General features: G+C 36.3%; 1 protein-coding gene across 5 annotated transcripts in view; it reads left to right on the forward strand.

Moving 5' to 3' along the window:
• The window catches only part of LOC149804403 (protein phosphatase 1B-like), a 61,026-nt gene that overhangs the window by 13,572 nt on the left and 35,018 nt on the right, over positions 1 to 12,436 (forward strand). For all 5 annotated transcript variants that reach the window (XR_016415599.1, XR_016415597.1, XR_016415598.1 and 2 more), the window contains exons 2-3: positions 606 to 1,468; positions 9,382 to 9,499. Coding sequence is in view for 2 of the 5 variants with exons in the window: in XM_089939840.1 (XP_089795966.1) it covers positions 617 to 1,468; positions 9,382 to 9,499 (970 nt within the window). In the remaining 3 variants the exon portion in view is untranslated. The remainder of the gene's footprint in view (positions 1 to 605; positions 1,469 to 9,381; positions 9,500 to 12,436) is intronic.

Below are 12,436 nucleotides of genomic sequence, written 5' to 3' on the forward strand. Positions count from 1 at the left end.
TATACATCAGTATGTGCATAGAGGATTTATAATGATGATATTAAAAATAATAATAATAAAAAATCAGAACTTTCATATGATGGGTCAATTTTTTAATAATGAAAATAATATGATGGGGGCACAACACTTTTAATATGCCTTATCTGTGCTTTTATCAACTTTTAGCCTGTTGGAAGCTTGTGTAGAATTATATTTTTATCAACAGATTTTCCACAATTATTGGAAATAGACACTACAATAATATCCATTCTTCTCATTCGATTTAGGCACTTGTGTTGTTGCATCCATGATGGGTATTTTTTGCTGAAAATAGGGATTGTAAATTTGCGCACATGGTTTCTGAATTCAACACAAAGACGAGATCTCCAGGGGAGCCTATTTTAGGGGCATTAAAATTTGTTGAACAGGTCTATTTATGTCAGAGGTATTGGGGAGCAAATATGTTAGGCTGGCATCATGACCATTCTTGGGAGAAAATGTAAAATTAATTGATATCATTCCTCATTTTAAAAAAAATATATCTTGTAGGTTCTGCTCATTTGTAAGTTATTGATAAAAGAAAAGCCTGGCTTTTATTCTCTATACATGTTTAATTTCCTTTTCAGATTTTTTCAAAATGGGAGCATTTCTAGACAAGCCAAAGGTTGAGAAACACAATGAGGGTGGTGTTGGTAATGGACTAAGATTTGGTCTTAGCAGCATGCAGGGATGGCGGGTGGAAATGGAGGATGCTCACTGTGCCGTGATTGGACTTCCATATGGACTAAGAGAATGGTCTTTTTTTGCAGTTTTTGATGGGCATGCAGGTGCAAGAGTGTCAGCTATCTGTGCAGAACAATTGATGGAACACATAATAATAAATGAAGATTTTAGAGGAAAGCTTGATTTGAAGGAAGGTACAGAAATCCAGCCATCACTAGATGATGTTTTGAAGGGTATCAAGACAGGCTTTTTAAATCTTGATGAAAAAATGAGAAACATGCCTGAAGTTGCAAGTGGAGAGGATAAAAGTGGTTCAACTGCTGTTTGTGCGATTGTCTCTCTCTCACACATTTTTTTTGCTAATTGTGGTGATTCTAGAGCAGTTCTCTCACGAGGTGGGAAGTGTGTTTTCTCTACCACAGACCATAAGCCAGTCAACCCAACAGAGAAAGAAAGAATCCAAAGAGCAGGAGGTAGTGTTATGATTCAACGGGTAAATGGTTCTCTGGCGGTGTCTAGGGCTCTTGGGGACTATGAGTATAAAAATGTGGAAGGTGTGGGACCTTGTGCTCAGCTTGTGTCACCTGAACCAGAGATTTTCTGTGAGACACGAGTGGAAGATGATGAGTTTCTTGTATTGGCTTGTGACGGTATCTGGGATGTTATGTCCAACGACGAACTTTGTGACTTTATTCGCAGTAGGATGCAGATCACTGGCAGCTTAGAAAGCATTTGCAATCAAGTGGTGGATACTTGTTTATATAAGGTATTGATGTCAGATACTAACATGGGTACCATATAATTATGAAAGATATGATGCTTCTATTTTTGTAGTATTCTGATTTATTTTAGGTGGGAAAACTAGTTGTTGTACAAAACAAATTGCTTAAGTAATGTGCAATACATAGGATTATAGTTGGAAATTATATTTCCTGTAATCAAGATAATGCTGATTATCTTGTTGATCTAAAGTGATCTTAAGGTGTATACCTTGTGCATATGTCCTAAAGTATGTATAAAGAAGTGTACCACCATATCAGCACACAACAGGCTTTATGGTGAAAGTTTAATATCAGTACCTGTTACCATTATTCAGGTTACCCTTTCAGTAATGGGAAAACCCTAATATATGGCAGAAGCACCATTGTCTTGTTCTAGGTATTCTTAAAAGACATGCATCAACCCATTCAGACACCATGCCATTGCTATATTGTATCAAAATTCATTATTAGACATATTCCTGGCCTTGTACTTATATTCTGCATGATAGTGAACTTTACCCACTGGTGTGGTACAGTATTTGTACTCAGTAAAACTACCCCTAGGTAACTTTACTATATAGTGAAAATACCAGGGTTAGTTTGAGTATTACAATACTTCTACTGACCTTTGGAATTTCACCCATTCCCCCCCCCCCCCTTTTTTTTTTATACCAACACGATTTCTAGATTAGTCCATTTAATATTAATCGAACATCAGGTTGTCAGATATTTATATATGAAATGAAAAAATCTTGCAAAATGTTTTAAATATCAACAACTAAAATGTGAACAAATATGTACCATAAAGGTTATAAATGTACAATTTTGAAGATTTACACTGGGAGTACATTTACTCCACATAGACTAGGTAATTTCATTGAAAATTATGCGGGGGTGGGGGGGTACTGTAATTATCATCATATGTACCTGTGATATTTCGTTGAAGAGTTAGGATTGGAATTCTTTTACTATAGTCATAATATATTTACCTTGCAGAGGTCTCATAAGGATTTTAAAACTAAGAGTCCAAGACTCCTATTTTGGTAAAAATAGGGGTCTCACCAGCAAAAGTTGCAGTCCCCTCCCTCCCACAGGCATATTGGCATACCTGAAGTGGCTAAATGTCCAATGATAAGACCCAGTCATTGTCATTGAGTTATTTTCCAAATTCTTTACACCACTTAGAAAACGTTCATGTTTGTCCATTAAAGTGGGACTGAATTTTGTCAATCCAAGAAAAGGTCTCATTCCAGACACTAAGGCAGGCATCACAATCTTTTGTTTCGCTTGTCTACTGTTCCATCTTAGCGATCAGTTCTAGCAACTTTAGCACTCATCTGAATCTCATTACAATCTTTGTCAATTTGCTGTTTAACCCCAAAATACTTATCCAAATCTTGCTAATGGCAATTTGTCCATGTCTCGACATGTCTTGATTTAGATGTCACATTCACTACTTATTATGCTACTTTATGAAAATGAAAGCATAATTTGTTCTTTTCATGTTCCCTTATAAAGACCACGCGTACATCTCTGGGTCTTTTTGCCTCTGAATCCAGCCATTGTAAAAATATCAGCACATTTTCCCACCACTCTTCAGCTAGTCCTTCTTTGAACTTGTTGCCCAGCTACTGTGTCGTGTTTTTTTCTTCTCCATGTACTCTTATATTTCCACCATGTACATCAGGGGGACCTTTCAGCCACTGAATTCTGTCATTGTAAATATCAACACAGTTAAAATAATCAATTGATCAACACCTTTTCACAGCTGGTTGAAGTAGTACTGGCATACCTTTGAATTTGCCACCCAGCTATTGCGTGTGTATGGAAGACTCATGAGTAAGTTATTTTCTGTGTCCCAGATACAAAATTTGCACCCGAATATGCATGATTTAGCATTTTCGATACCTCTGACCTTGGATATTTTATTTAAGATCTTGGGAGGGAGGTGCTTGATAATGTAGTCATGAAATATGTATTTATGATCTTGTATTATGAACATTGTCACCATGAACCTACAAACATTAAAATACAGCTTAAATGTAAAATTGATTACTAACATTCTACAATTCTTATAATAGGATTTCCAAAACAAAAATATAAGAAAAGAAAAGAAACAGTTAAGTTAACTACTCCTAGGTAAAAATTTCACAAGGTAGGTACAGTTAATATTATAGCATTTCTACCCCAAGGTACTTTTACTATAGAGGTACAAATACAAATTTTCAGGGGGGGGGGGAGGGGGTCATCAAGTCTCCTACACCCCCCAACCACACATGGGTTAAGGAATTGTCATGTGGGAAACAAAATTTATAGTAAATTATCAAAATTCATTTGAATATTATTCATTCAAATGTTTTCACTTCTATGTCCAGTGTGTTTTTTATGATCCGACTCTGGAATCGTGTAACAAAACCGTGAGTAGTAAGCAGTACCTTACGAAGGAAAAGTTCAGTTTTCCTCCTTTTTCACTGAATAAAAAGGATCACTGGAGTGTAATGCCCAATATATCTCAACTCTTCATAAAAGTGGATGGACAGCACCTTCCTGAAGAGAGCAGCTGTTACCACGCTAGATGAGGAAACAGTTTCTTCTCAAGGAATTGAGTGCATCCCACCACAACCCCAACCCCTACAAAGTAGGAGCAGCACCCTCCCTGATAAAAGGAGTGCATAAACTTGGAAGAAGGCAGCAGTACTGTAAATGACTACAACCTCAAAGCCTGCATGCATGCCTCTCTTAAATGGGTCAATTCCACAGCCTGAAGGGGTCATACAGAAACGGTGAGGAGGAGGTGGGAGATTCTTATCCCTTTTCCAAGGTCATATGCATACATGCATGCTTTGTCCCAGAGAACGAGTTGTTCGTTAGTGTGGAGAACTGGAAGGGTGAGGCAGACAGCCTCATCCATGACTATGCAGATTCAACTTACATAACAGCAGTAAGTAACTTATAATCCCTTCAGGCTGTGGAGTTAGACAAAGCATGCATGGATGTATATGACCCTGGAAAAGGGATAAGATTCTGTATAACCCCTTCAGGAATTCACCCATTTAAGAGAGGAATCTTAGACTTCATCCTCTAGTGCTATTGATGACATCTTCAAGTCCCCTTAGCAGTGCACATGCTGACCTGTGGGCTTGCTTCAGTCTTTGGAAGAAAGATTCATTGTCACCTTTCATGCTACAATAGTTATTAGAAGCATTAGCCAAGACATCAAAATATTTAGGCAGAGCTGCGCCATCCCTACATATGCCACTTTGGACAACTTGTAGGTTTGGCTAAAACATGAAATCAACTTCCTTAGGCTGTTTCCTGGAATCAGAGACTTTACTTTGGTCTCCTTCCATCCATTACTTCTTGGGATCTAAGAACCATCAATATAGTTCCCTAGTCTGTTTCTTCCACCCTCATCCTCATCCTCAAAGAAAGGGGAAGACTAAACTTTACGTCTAATAGGAGGATGAAATTTTTCTTACATGAACAAGGGTAATTTCCATTCAGGACAGAGTAAGCAATGTTAACAGCAATGGGTACATATCATATCGTTAAAATTAATTTACACAGTAAAACCTGTTATGAGAGACTGTCCCTTCTGCCAACCAAAAACAGTCTCTCAAGAGGTGTGTGAAAATGGACTGGGTTCCAGGGTCAATAGTTGGCATTATTGAAGAAGAAAATATACCCATACTCACTGTACATATCCTTTATTCGTAAATCTTGTTAAATATTGCATGCATTCCTCCCATAATAACTTTATATAATAAAGATAAATATCTATCAAACAATGGAAATCAAATTTATATTTAACATTACATGAATATGTACATATATTAATACATGTACTATATATACTTGCATATAAGCCAAATAATTTAGGAAAAGTTAAAGGCCTGGAAAACTTATCCGCAGGCCAGTGTCTAAACTTGACACTTTTTTGGTCTTTTTGTTGACTACTGTAAAGGCTATAAATCTTGGGACACGGATAATAAAAAAAATTGTGTCCTAAGACACATGCATTTATAAAAATATCATTTCTGGTGACCCGATACTTATTGAACTGTTAGCAAGTACTATGATTATGTTATTATTTTGCATGTGCATATTTTCTGATTTCTCCAGCACAAAATTAAATAACGGTAAATACAATACTTACACAGTGCATATCATCACTCAAATCCATCCAAAACATTAGATGCAGATTTTGCTTTATTCATTGTTTTGACCAAATTGCATTCTTCTGTTGTTTTTTTTTCGATGTGGTCATTCATAGCAGTGTTGAAATGCATAATTTGTCAATACATCGCGGTTGCGTTGAGCAGGTGGTCACTCATAACAGCATTTATATAATACAATCTATCCATGCATTACGACTGGTCGGAAATGACAGGTGGTTGCTCATAACAGTTCTTACTGTACCACCACACCCCTCAAAAATTCTACATTTCAGGATTCATTCCACTTTTGAGAAGGGAGAAGCTTTCTAGATATTGGATAGATTTTACGAAGTAAACAAAGGTAGAATTGGCATTTTTAGAAATTAGTGTGAATCTCACAATCTTGTGTGATTTGATACAAATGGTTTTCATAAAGAGACATTTGGTAGATAGCCTTTGAAAAGCACATGTAATGAAAAGATAGTATAGATTTGCCATTAAACACTATTTACTCATGTAATTACAAAGATAGTACCGCTCTGATGGCCTAGTGGTTAGAGCATCCACCTCAAAAGCAGGAGGTCATGGGTTTGAACCCCTGCCAAGTCATACCAGAGACTTACAAAAATAGTACTTAAAAAATGGTACTAACAGTTGCCTCACCACTAGGTGCTCAGCATTAAGAGGTTAGTGTTAGGACTAGTCTGCCTGGTGTTAGGATAATGTGATTGGGTGGGACATCATGCAACATGTCTGCAGCATGATGCCCCACTACTAGACATCATTATAAACTGCCACACTACAGACACCATAGCGATATGACTGAAAAATTGTTAAACCTACGTTAAAAATCCTAATCACATGCACACACACAAAGATAATAGAGATTTGCCATTAGACACTATTACACATGTAATTAAAAAGATAATAGAAATTGGCCATTAAACACTATTGTGCATGTAATTTCTATAGTTCTAGCATGTAAATCTTTCTGACTGAATAGTTTTTATGATGCATTTAAATGAATACTTTGGATTCTAGTTCAATACTGCTTAAAGTGTAATTGCATGATTTTTAGTTTCTCCCACAGGGGCTCGTATTGTTGCTTGACATGGTCATGATTGAGCCCGCTTAATATGCAAGAACAACATGCTGAATGGAATACTACCTTCTCATTGGCCAACTGAAAATAAGTTATAAATAAATACAGGACATCATTTTCTTTTAACCAGCGAGAGGACAGTATTCCATTCAGCAGGATCTCAGTTGCATATTAAGAGGGCACACTCGTGGCCACATCAAGCAGTAGCGTTGGAAAATGATTTGATATTCCATAAAGGTATGATGTTAAGTGAAACTTTTGATAGGGATACACAGTTGAATGCCTGAGCTAAATATCGGTACCAAATTTATTAAGCTACACAAAAACATAGCTTGAAATATCAGTGTTTGTTCTTTAATAGCTCACGCGAGCAAGGAGGCAAGTGTCCTCCCTTGTAGTTATTATATAGTACATGTATGATAGGTCAATTGTAAGCAACAATTTGAGCCCCTGTGCTTTCTTCATGCAGTGTAGTAGGACACTTAATCCCCTACACATTTGCTTCATGGTGGAGAGGTAATTGCCTTCAAATCATCATCATGCCTTGACAGGCACATCCTTGGCAACTACAGCATGGAGAGGATGGTTGACATTACTAATCAACAGTTAGGTAGCCAATACAAGGAGACCACCCATGGAAAGACTAAGATGTCGAGAGTCATTTACAGTCGGAAAGCATTTGAAGAACTATGTTTGAGAAATTAATCATCTTTTAGTTAAACATCTTCAATATATTCAACGCCTGTGTTTGGGTTGATTGAATTCTGTCACAATAGTTGTTTTTGCAGTTAATTGCTGATGTCGAAATTTCATTTTAAACAACATAGCTTAAAAGCTTCACGTCATGGTCAGTGGAAAATAGATCATGGACACTTGTAGGAATGGTATGGTTTTACTTTATTCATTGAAACCTGAACAAACTTTTGCACTGACTTGACAAGAGGCATACCTTTCAGCTTCCCTTGAAGAGCATCCTATTGCTAAAAAAGGAAAAGAAATCATGACACTGGTTTTCAAAATGAAGAAAGGAATATAAAACACTGAATTTACACAGAAATACAAGCCAAGTGACAAGTCCTTGCGCAGTAATGTTGGTCCACACTGTCAGCAGCATCATTTGTTAATGTGGTTAAAATATTAACTTTGATCCAGATTGATTCTGACACAACAAGTTTGTTGTATGTGTGCAGTAATAGACTGATCATTTAATGGGGGATGGTAGAGGCTGAATGTTCTTTCCAACCAGGATAAAGGTTTTAATTTTCAATATAAGAAACAAAAAAATTTCAAGAAAATGATTCTTTGAGTTCATTTTTCCACACAATCAAAGCAAGACCATTGTTCTTAAAGTTTTCAAAAAGAATCTTAACCCTGTCAACCCTTAGAAAGTTGAATAGTCTGCCCCAACAAAGACTTGATGTATGTTCTGCTAATCAAAGCTCTCCTAATTATGTCAACCCTTAGAAACTTGAATGGTCTGTCCCAGTATAGACTTGACCAATGTTCTACTAAATCAAAGCTCTTGCCATTGTCAACACTGATATAAAATACGGATAAGGTTAAGTATCAAATGAATGTATCAGTTTCGGTTGGGGATGGTGTAATTTATATTGCATGAAGCAATCTGACTTGTAGCATTGCATTTAACAGCCCCAATTATAACCCAGCAATGGGAAGTTAGCAATTAAAGTAAAATTTGTTGCTGAAATGAACACTGTAAGGAATTGGCATGATTCCAAGATTAATCCGATTCCCCCTCCCTGTGATAGTTGCAATTAAGGATTTTCAGATTTTATTTTCCAACAGTGGAGAAAGTCATTTCAATTATAGATTGCTCACTTGCCTTTTCTTCTTTCTTCATGAATTATACAATGTTCAAGACTACTGAATCTCAGTTAAAATCTCTCTCTCTCTCTCTCTCTCTCTCTCTCTCAAGTCAATAAATCTGTTTCTTTAATAGTTGTCTTATTTAAAGGGAAAATGTCTACCTGTGTAAGGTTTCTTGACATGAAATTGTCAGTGATTTTCGGTGGGTGTGTCTAGGTCACCAGTCCGACCCTTCCTTGAGTTCATTAGTGATGACCAAATCAAATGGATATCACATCATGCATGCATTTCAATTCTGCAAACAAATGAAAAGTGAAAGAAAAAAATCCAGTATAATAACCGATTGTTTTGTGTGCCTTTATCCAGTTTTAGTGAACATTAGTGCATTCATGTAATGTCTTTGACAGTTCTGCTTTCAGGTTTCTCTCAAGAAATTTGAGGATGCTTTGCATGGTATTTTCATAATGAAATAGATTTTGGTTATTCTAGTATTTTTATATTGTTGAAACATCAGCACATAGTTTTTTATCACCTGACTCTTTAGGTTAAATTTTACTACTTCTACCAATCATGGTTAGATTAAAATAATGACTTTCACTTTTGGATGTAGTAGACATACACCTCACTTTATGTCCCCATCAAGATAGTGGTAGGGTATATATATTTTTATATTGTTATTCTTATCCATCCATTCATTTATCTCTTCAATCACACTTTGCATTAAATCAATTTCACTCACTATGATTTGGCATCTTTGTTCCATGAGTACAATTTTAGTGTTTCATTTCCCCTTAGATGCCTCTCATTTTCTTTTGGTTCTCATTCATTTCAGGGTAGCAGAGATAATATGAGTATTGTAATAGTAGCTTTCAAAGGGGCGCCACAGCCATCAGAGGAAGCCGTTAAGAAAGAAGCAGAGTTGGATGCCAGAATAGAGGCAAAAATTAAAGGTAAAAGTAATATACAGTGGTCTGCCTCTCATAAGGTTGCACCTACTGCAGTACGACAGTTGCCTTTTAAGAGGGCTGCATTTCAAGAAGGGGATCACACGTGTATTAACTGCAAATAATATACAGATGGCATAACTGCAGGGCTTCCATTAAATTGATATTTTCTGGAGTTCCGAGGACCTCTGCATTTGAATTTTATAGGGTCCTTACAAGATGTTAAAAAACTGCTCTGGTGGCCTAGTGGTTAGAGGTGTCTGCCTCGGATGTGGGAGGTCGTGGGTTCGATCCCCTGCCTATTCATACCAAAGACTTATAAAAATGGTACTAACAACTACCTCGCTTGGCGCTCAGCATTAAGAGGTTAGCACTAGGACTGGTTGGCCTAGTGTCAGGATAATGTGACTGGATGGGACATCATGCTACATGTCTGCAGCATGATGCTCCAGTGCTAGACATCACTATAAACTGCCACACTGCAGACATCGTAGTGATATGACTGACTTTTTTTTAAAAGCTACATTAAATATACAAAACACACACACGATGTTAAAGGGTCCCACTTTATGGTTTCTACAGTAAGTTGTGTGTGTGTGTGTGTGTGTGTGTGTGTGTGTGTGTGTGTGTGTGTGTGTGTGAGAGAGAGAGAGAGAGAAAATATGAGTTCCACCAAAGAAAGTTGTAGTCTCCTTTCATAAGCATGTTGGGCATACATGAAGCGGATAAATGCCCATTATAATGCCAGGAATAAAGAGACACAAAACCTATTGTTTTACTTACTTTAATTCTTTAATTATTCATGTATTCAAATTGATATCCCATCAGTTGACTCGGGAACATGCTACACAAGGCGGTTATTTATACAGTAATATGTTGCGCACTCCAAAACAAACATATCAGACAAGGCATCTTAAAGAACTGGATGATCATGAATTTAATTTTAAATTTTGTGATGAGCATTAATGTGCTCAGAGCCGAGTGCTGTATTACATTACTCTCATATTCTTCTTTTAAAGTTTGTAAACCAATGTTGATTCGTCCTTTTTTCTGATCTGACATGTTTTGAAGTTTGCAAAGATCCATCTGCTCTCACATTTTCCATCTGTTGACATCCACAGGTCACACCATAAAGCATCTTGCTTATAATCTGACACCATTTTCTATAAACCATAGACTGGTCCGCTACCTAATTTTATTTTGAATGTAATCTGTGATTCTAAGTTCAAATTAATGTAACCTACCTGTTTTCTTTAAAATACAATGGGTCATATACAGTTGCTATAAATAGAAAACAAGGAAAATTCTTATGCAGCAGTAATGTTTTTCTGAAATTTACATGAATGTAATTAAAGAGATTATACTAAAAATGATAAACACAACTTTTTACTGATTTTTATTTATTTTATCTTTTAACCCTTTACCTCATGCAAGCGTATTGGATGCCTCTACTCCATTCGCATGGAAGCGCCTTTTGATGACTCTACTCCATTCGCATGGAAGCACTTTTTGATGCCTGCTGTAAACATCAGCCATTTTGAGCTGGTTTTCGTAGCGCCACCGTCGGGGAAAACCCCTCATTAGATACTACATTCATTTCTGCGAATGACAATTACATCAGATCACATGGTCACTGTTTATGCATTGGTCGATATCTGCTATTTAAAGTAACTGGGTCGTAATCTCCACTCTCCAAAATGACAGTCACGGATTTCATTCAGCACTTACGAAGTTTTCATGATTAGAATCACAACTATGAAAGATTCAATAACTTAGGTAAAGGCTTTGATATTGATGTAGGCAGCAGTTAGATTTTATAAATTATCAAATTCAGATGACTTAATGATGTAGACGCAGATAAAAAACATGTAAATTTCGAGTATGGGAAGTGGCAGCTACGGTTGGTCACGCAGCCTCACTGACTGACATGACCTTGAATGAAATCTCTCAAGATTTTAAATTTCATAAAAAATTCTTCCGTGAAAAATAATTACACAGCTATAACAATCGGACTTTACTCTTAAATTTTTCCACATATAATAGTTGTGTACCAAAAATGTTAAATGGTTAAAATTGCTGTTAAACGTAACACACTACATTGCTTAACAGTTTACAGGCAGGCCTTTGCATATGTGGTCAGCTAGGTAACAGTTGTTCTATTTATAGCGCGCTGCACTTTGTCACTATGCTCTGTGAGGTAAAGGGTTAATTTACCAAAACAGCATAAGCTATATACTAGAGAAAAAAAACGTAATTTGTTGAGAAAAGGCGCAATGATTATGACAAAAGCATAATGACTGGCATGTACAAATTTAACCTCCAAATACTTATCCATATTTGCAAACGACATTTTATCTAAGTCTTGACATGAAAGCATCAGATGGTAGTAATATTTATTATCATAGGGTTTATCTTCTAATTTAATTTGAATCCTTAACATGTCGTCCTTTCAAGATCACATGCAATACTTATTCAGCTACACTAAAATGAACACAATGCATAATATATGAGCATGACCTCAACAGATGGCATAGAAAATCCTTGATACCGCCGTTTTAAGAAACCTCAACCTTTTCTCTAAGCTGGAAATCGATTTGGTCACCAATTTGTATTGTGTCCTATGGGACTTTTAGGCTGGGGTTTTAATGTGTCATTTTTTATTTTATTGCATCAGGGATGCACATTTGTGCGTTATAGGAAGCCCTGAACTAATTTTTAAATATTAATATTTTTCATCTAAAAATCGCACGTATATTATGGAATCTGTGTGATTAAACTTGTGTTGATGTTATCTTCAACAATTTTTAAAATATTCATCAATCATGGAACACCACCTTCTCAGTAAAATCTGGGAGTAGACAAATGTATGTAACTATTATTGCCCATCAACTCCATTTTAAAGTAGAATTTATATAGGTGTTTATTTAAATCCTTCAGGAGTGA

Source organism: Sinohyriopsis cumingii, chromosome 2, assembly GCF_028554795.1.
Source record: "Sinohyriopsis cumingii isolate HCF-2022 chromosome 2, ASM2855479v2, whole genome shotgun sequence".
Lineage (NCBI taxonomy): Eukaryota > Metazoa > Mollusca > Bivalvia > Unionida > Unionidae > Sinohyriopsis > Sinohyriopsis cumingii.